Source organism: Hyalella azteca, unplaced genomic scaffold (assembly GCF_000764305.2).
Source record: "Hyalella azteca isolate HAZT.00-mixed unplaced genomic scaffold, Hazt_2.0.2 contig9014, whole genome shotgun sequence".
Taxonomy (NCBI): Eukaryota; Metazoa; Arthropoda; class Malacostraca; order Amphipoda; family Hyalellidae; genus Hyalella; species Hyalella azteca.
Window position 1 is genome coordinate 37,061 of NW_025939095.1, and position 7,719 is coordinate 44,779.

At 44.2% G+C, this 7,719-nt stretch overlaps 1 protein-coding gene across 1 annotated transcript; it reads right to left on the bottom strand.

Moving 5' to 3' along the window:
• Window positions 1–2,369: 2,369 nt before the first annotated feature.
• Window positions 2,370–6,109, bottom strand: LOC108670388. Its single transcript, XM_018157858.1, has 5 exons — window positions 6,090–6,109; window positions 5,258–5,367; window positions 4,077–4,214; window positions 2,796–3,715; window positions 2,370–2,378 (listed from the first exon to the last, which is right to left on the bottom strand). Exons 1-5 carry the CDS (start codon window positions 6,107–6,109, stop codon window positions 2,370–2,372), a joined length of 1,197 nt encoding a protein of 398 aa, XP_018013347.1.
• Window positions 6,110–7,719: the final 1,610 nt, after the last annotated feature.

A 7,719-nucleotide genomic window follows, 5' to 3' on the forward strand; every position in this document is an offset into this window, starting at 1 on the left:
CACTGACAAATATGGGAAAAAATGGTGGATGTGGATTTAGAATAGCAAACCTAATGCAAGCAATTATGAGTCAAATTTACTACAACTTATAACCAATTTTTGAAGGACAATGAAGGTGCTTTATACCTAACTATTACTGCTCAATATTCAAGACATAATACTGGGTTAAGATTTGCCTCCTGCTGCCTAACTTGAAGATTTGATTATAAAATAGAATTATGCAATTTTCTATTAAAATCTATGCAAGAATTTTTAATGCGTTTATTTGCATATCAACTCCACCTACCTCATTTTCATATAAGAACGGTTCCTCTTTGATGGATACTTCTTCAGTTTCATCCTCAGGCTCCTCCTTGACAGAGATTGCAGGAACTTCAAGGACTGGAAGAGGGTCAACCTTTCCAAAGGCTGGAAAATATATATATTGGTATACTGTTGCCAATTGGTTAATGAGCAATATCTCTCATAATAAATATAATGCTCACCAAATTAATGAGTCATATGAGACTTAAAAAAAGTTAATATCACTCAGATGAGTGAAACTCATGAGGTAACATCTTCACATACATAGTTATCAAATCTTGTAGTGAAACTTCATAGAAATAAATACAGAGGAAAATTTAATAAAATAAATTGATATAACCTCAATAACTCCCTTGCAAAATAGCAGTTGATTTGTAAGGCAAATGGCATTTTCCTTACCTTCAGTCTTTACTTTGCTGCCACCAGGAGACGCTTGAGTGAGGCTCTGCTCAGGGCATCTGCCACTCCTGACTGCAGCATCAGAGAGTTGGTGCAGCACAACACTGCATTCTTCGGTAATGGGCGCCATCACAAATGTGATGCTAGTTATGAATCACTGAGGTTGAAGTTTTTTATCTATATTGTTGGCAGCAATATTAGAACACTGGAGGGATACAGGAAATTGTGAAGTGCAATAGAGGTTCCTAAATAGGCTTTAAGTTTAACATGTGCAACAAAATTTGCTCATCACAAGTTTCTTTAGAACACGATTGATTGCTTTATGCATGCATCAGCAATATTTAATGCCAACGATTTTGCTAAAGTTGAATATGAAATATTTAATAGAAATAGAAACCGTCTTAAAAAGATGTGAAATTCCACAGCATGGACATCAAAGCTGTGATTTTCAGAAAGCATTGCTGTGCTAACAATATTTTTGAATAGCAATGTCAAAATTGCTAAATTAAGGTTCTATGTTGAAGGTGTTGAAATAACTGAGCTCTATTTAATTTTCATCATCACATTAGTAAATATAACCTAATCAACTACTCACTAAACAAAATTTATTGGTCATATTGGAATAGATCTATTCACTTAAATAACTGACCATAACACATTAATGCGTTCAATAGTGATAAAAGTCATAGAATAGAATAGAAGAGTTGGCACTGAAGAAATAGGCCCATGGCCTGTTGCTGATTCTTGAATTTTTCGTGGCTTGATTCACAAGGGATCCAGCCTTTGCAACCTGATCTTTCCATAACTGACAATTGATTGAGATAGCTGCTGGACTTATTGCCTGGGCCGTAATTTGCTAGGCATTTTAAGACTGAACATATGCTCCTGCATAGCTTCGTCTGGACTTATTGCCTGGTCCGTAATTTGCTAGGCATTTTAAGACTGAACATATGCTCCTGCATAGCTTCGCCTAGTCTGTCCTTGTCTGTCATACTCGGAGCATCATCAATGCTATCAGGGAGGCTGTTCCACGTGTCGGTGACTCGAAGCGAGAAAAAATGTTGTTGCATGGAAGTGTTACAATGCAGTTTTTAGCCAAGGCCCCTGGTGTTGGTTCTTGTTTCAAATTCTAGTAGGTAATCCTTCTGGAACCTTGTATAAGCCATGAGTATACTTGTATGCTTCAATGAGTTCCCACGCAGACGTCGATAACTGAGGCTTGAAAGTTTTATAATCTTTAATCTTTCCTCATAGGACTTGCCTTTCAAGCCCGGGATTATCCTTGTTGCACGTCTTTGAACACTCTCTATTAAATTTTGTCCTTTTCAAGTTTCAGTGACCACATGACATTCCCAAACTCTAGGTTCGGGCGCACGACAGCAACAAATAACTGCTTCATCGCTTTTGCATCTAGGAACTCAAAAGAGCGTCTGATCAGTCCAAGTCATTTATTGGCTTTATTAACTTGGCCTTCAATATGCTTAGAAAATTTCAACTCATTATCGATATTAACTCCTAAATCTTTTTCCATTGTCGACTTCGACATCATCACTCTTTAGTTGCAGCCGTGTCTTCTCATACTGTAATCTTGCTGTTCATTATTCTTGCCAAGGTGGATTACTTTACATTTGTCAGCATTAAAACGCAGCTTCCACTTATCAGCCCAGTCAACCAGCCTGTCAAGATCACATTCTAACTACTTTTTACAACGTACGGTATTCTTCACTGTATTATTAATTTTTGTGTCGTCAGCATACATCGAGCACACGCTAGACACAGCTTCTGGCAGATCGTTTATAAGCGCAACCAATAAAACAGGCCCGAGAACGCTTCCTTGTTGTTGTTGTTTCTTGCACCAAACGTCACGCTCGCGTGGGCGGAGGCTCTGGTGATGGTCGGAGGGGAGGCACCGGGAGAGGGGGCAGATGGGCGAAAGCAGGGAGGGTGGCCAGGAACGTCGACGCCTCCACGGGGTTGTCCCACAATGATGAGACGCTGAGGGACGTGGGGAAGGCGGGGCAGGCAAAGAGGTGCTGGACGGATTGGAGGGGATCCCCGCACTCCGGGCAAGCGGCGCTAAGGGAGCGTCCGACCCTGTGGGTGTGGGACGCAAGGGAGCTGCAGTATCCCGAGCGTAGCTGGGATAGCGCTGAACGGTAAGGGCGAGGGAGCGAGGCTTCTTCTGCTGCAATCGGTGGTGGTGGGGCTGTGAGGACAGCGTTTATAACGGCCGTCGCCGCAACACGGGTGGCTATCTCCCTACGGAGGGAGCATTTTGCCTCTCCATTGGCACCGTCGGGCATCATGCCGTCAACAAGGAAAGGCGCCACAAGGTGGCCGAATCTTGTCTTGATTGAAGCTTTTATGGGGCGGTCTCCGGGGGGAGCGGAGACGAAGGTGAAAGAAGCATGAGTAGGCTGGAGTGCGCTGCCGAGAAATTGAGCACAGGCCAGGTCCAGGTGGGCGGATAGGGGGAGGACGCCGGTCTCATGGTGGAGATGGGCGATTGGGGCCATCTTGATGCAGCCGGTGGCTAGTCTCAAGGCTGAGTTTTGGATGATTTGGAGGCTTGCAATTGCGGTGCGTGACGCGACTGGGTACCAGATGGGGGCAGCATAATTGAGGATTGGGCGAGTAATTGTACGGTATGTGGCAATGATGTCTTCCTTGGAGAAGCCCCAGTTGGTGCTGGCCAGGGCTTTTAAGATGCGTAAAGAGCCTATGGCTTTGGTGGCTATGGCTCTGACATGTGGAGAGAACGTAAAAAGGGTATCCCAAGTGACCCCCAAAATTTTGGGGGTCTTGTCCAATGGGATGATGCAATTGCAGATTGTTGCAGAGGGGTGAAGACGGGATTGGTGAGTGTCGGGGGTGAAGAGCGTGACTGAGGATTTCCCCGGAGCCCCGGCCAGTTTCTTGGCGGTCGACCAGTCTGAGACGCCCCGGAGAAGCTCAGAGAGGTCAGCCTCCGCGGCGTCGAGTCTCGGGGACGACACGAAAATAGTGAGGTCATCTGCATATGAGGCGATGTTAGATGTCGGAACAGGTATGTCCTAGATGAAGTAGTTGAAAAGGGCTAGTGAGATGACCGACCCTTGGGGGACTCCAGAATTGATTGTTCTGAAGGGGGACCTTGTTCTCAGATAGAGGCAGGAAGCCATCCTTCCTCTAAGGTAACAGCACAGCCAGCGGACCAGATTATGATGTTGGTCTCAGGCCGCGATCATGCTAAGGAGGAGAAGGTGGTCGACACTATCGAAATCTTTCGATAGGTCGACCGCGGCTGCTACTGTACGTGCTGGGGGACGGCGTGAATTGAAACCCCTTTGCAATCTGATGCGCGAGCGGGAGGAGGGCGGTGACTGTCGAGTGACCTGGTTTAAAGCCATGTTGCGAGGAAACCGTGACGAGAGAACCAGAGATGTATGGGAGTAGAAGGTGTTCCAGGATCTTAACCGCTGTACAAAGGAGGGAGATGGGGCGGTATGAGGAGCCCTGGTTACCAGGTTTACCTGGTTTTAGTAACGGGATAATTATTGAGTTTTCCATATGGATGGAATGGAGGCCGTGGCGACAGAGATATTAAAGATGTGGGTAAGGAACTGGAGGCCGCGTGGGCCAAGGTGTTTGAGGTGGAGAACCGTGAGGCCATCCGGACTCCGAGCGGAAGAATTGTTAGCAGCTCTGAAGCGAGTTTCACCGTGTTAGGGGTGAAAGGGGCGAAGTCCCTGTCCAGGGGGTGCTCAGCCCAAATTCGACGCATAAGGCGGCGGGTGGATGGGTTTTGGGAGTGCGGAGCGATGGAGGTGAATAGTTTGCAGAAGGCGGTGGAGATCTTGCGCTGCGACGAGAGGGAGGTCTGACCAAATTGGATTGGCTGGTTGGGTGGAGGGCGGCTAAGTTTTCCGGATAATGAGCGGAGAAGGTTCCAGTGTTTTGACTGGTGATGAAGTGTCCTCATTGCCAGAGGCCGCAGATGGTTTGCGGAGAATGAAATACAGAATTTTGTAATCTTACTGTACTTCTTTTCAGTCCATAAGAAGGCAGAACTTAAAATTAGTCTTAATAGTAATTCCTAAAAAACGTTAGTCGGTAACGATTGAGCCATTCAAGACGCTTAGGAATATTCAGAAATTTCCATATAGGCGGCAACAGGAAATATTTGTCAAGGAAAAATTCCGCTCAGGGTTATACAGTACAAACTGCCTGGTTACGTTACACAAGACACACACATAGACAATTGGATTAATTCGCACAATCACTTTGATATTGCAGAAGCTAGAAAATCAGTCTCAGAAAAAAAGCACACGTTATAAATGGGGCAAAACTGCTAATAATTGACAGTATCAAGATCATTTATGAGTTTAACCGGATTCAATGACACAGAACGTAGTTTTCAGGTTGTGTATCATGAGATAGAACATCATGAAACAGTAAACAATGCTTAAACATCCTTGCTCATATCACTGATAAATCAGGCAAAATTAGGTACACATGAAAATGATGCACAGTTGTCAGAAAGTGACAGAACTCATCAGAAAGTATCAGAACTCACCGCTTGTGGCACCAGGCTTTGCACACGGAGCACCGAAACGAGTAGCACTGCCGTGTAACCGGGAGGGAGCAGACTGAGCAGGGGTCCTGGCCAGGGTTGGGATGGATACCCTGGGTAAGGAGAAGAAGGACGAATAGGAAGAAAAGATGGGAGGAAAGAAGGGCATAAGATGTCTCAGGAAAGATAGGCGGCCAAAGATGTGGGTAGGGGGAAGGGGAGGCCGAGGTTCCCCTGCCCTTAGGGGAAAAAATGGTGGAGCCTTCGTCCGGTAGCGATCCGGGCGGGGAGGCCTCTGCCGTTTGGCCTGGTCCGCGAGTAAGCCGGGCATCCGGCCGACGCGCTGGCCAGGGTACCCCCACGACGCAGACGCGGCAGAGATCGGGGGCACGCTTCCTTGTGGCACGCTGCTGCGCACTGAGGCCCAGTCTGATACTGACCCATTAATACTGACACGTTGACGTCTCCCTACTAGAAAATCTTTGACCCATTTGAGTACATTGCTGTCAATTCCCAAAGACTGCAATTTCCGCAACAGCCGCTCATGTGGGACACTGTCAAATGCCTTGGCAAAATCGAGGTACACTGCATCTACTAGCTCCCTTTCGTCCAGCAGGCGGGTCCATTTGTTCAGAGTAGACAAGAGGTTAGTGGTGCAGGATCTTCCGGCAATAAAGCCATGTTGACAGTCTGATAGGAGAATATTAGCAGTCAAATGATCTATCAATCAAACCCTCACAACAGATTCCATTACCTTGCAAACGACACTTGTCAAACTGACAGGGCGATAGTTGTCCAGGCAGCTTCTGTCACCTTTTTTGAACAGTGGTGTCACTTGAGCTTCTTTCCAGTCATACTTCCTTTTACTTGTATACAATCTTGAACATGCTAAGTCTGTGTCAGAACCGAGTCAAGACTGCTTTTATAGCAAAGTAGCATAGAAACAATGGAGCATAGGACAAGTCAACTCATAATGTTTAATAGTGATTTTTCATTTGATCAGTAGTATTGTAACAATAAATTATTTGCCTTGTAATTTTGTTAAGAATTTTAAATTTTCTTTTAAGCTCAGCTGAAATTAAAGGTGGTGGCCTCTGGTGTTCTGCTTGGTGGCACAAAACCAGGTGGCGACATGATATGCTGTAGTAAATTATTGCACTATAAAAGAACAATATTTTCCAAAATATGACATAAAGGTGATTTGACCTAGGCATTGAGTTAATAATTTTTTTTGCATGGCACAACAGGCCATGGCTGCTGTTGTCATTGCCCATCCTGTTAGTGGCAACTGGTTGAGGGAAGGATGATAGGTCAGTTATCCAGGGCACTAGTTCCATCACTGGACCTGTCATCCCTCCAGCCACATTTAGTTCCATGCACATCACTGGCTTGCCCACCATGAGGAACCTTTGTAATGCATTATAAAAAACTCTCACCAATAGACAAGTCATCACATGTTTAATTGCTTCTAACTAATGAAGAAAAATGTGTTTGCTATTTCTACAATAAAATTAGAGATTTGGCATAATTTCATGCATGGCTTGACAATTGAGTTTGCAGAGCAAAATGGCTATTCACAACCTGAAAAAGGCCTTCATGACATGAAATTCTTGTGCCAGGATAATTCCCAGCATTAAAATTTACCATTCCTTTGTATTAGCTTGTGCGGCGAATCCGTAGTTTTTGAGTGAGTTAAGAATCTCGTGTGTTTTTTATCATTAAAAGTGCCCTCCAAGAATGAGGACTAAAATAAATCAGTGACATGCGGTAAGCAAAATAATAATGTGAGTAGATGTCAATTGTGACTAACAGTTTGGCAGGTTTCTTGATTCTCTGCTCATAATTACCTGTTCCTGAAGTGAATTTGTTCCTGACCAGGCAGCAAAATCAGTAAGATCTATTAATAATGACCAGTACCTTTAGTTTTTCTTCTTGATTGAGGCTTGGCATATGTGATCTATTTCTGCAAAAGTTTTGATGTTTAAGCACTCTGATGATAACATTAATAATGTGCGCAAAGATATTCTAATCAATAGATGAAATGTTACTTGATTTTGTATAGCATAACCTGCTGATGTGGAATTTATGCTGCATTACCATCAAACAGGGTTATAATGGACAGATATGAGCATTTTTCAATAATAACTTCTCATCATGAAACATTTCGTAAACAAGTTTGGGCTCATTTTAAATATCTTTGCGAGGGCTATTGTATGGCATCTTCGAAAAAATTCCATATGCTATTTGTGATATGCCAGATGCAGAAGTAAAGCCTACAAGCTACAAGAAAGAAGCCTACAAGCGTTATTTACGAACTCGCAGTGAGTCTGATTATAACCTGTATGCCAGAGCTCGAAATCAAGCTAAAAAAGTTTGTCGCACTGCAGTGAAAAACTTTGAAAAAAATATTGCTAAAAATGCCAAAAAGAATCCGAAAGCCTTCTTTTTGTACGCTAGTTCGAAGT

Coding starts and splice junctions, on each gene's coding strand:
- LOC108670388 (XM_018157858.1), bottom strand. CDS start 6,109: ATGACTGGAAAGAAGCTCAA. Junction 4,215..5,257: donor AAAGCCTGGTGCCACAAGCG/GTGAGTTCTGAT, acceptor TACTAAAACCAG/GTAAACCTGGTAACCAGGGC. Junction 3,716..4,076: donor GCAACATGGCTTTAAACCAG/GTCACTCGACAG, acceptor CCTCATATGCAG/ATGACCTCACTATTTTCGTG.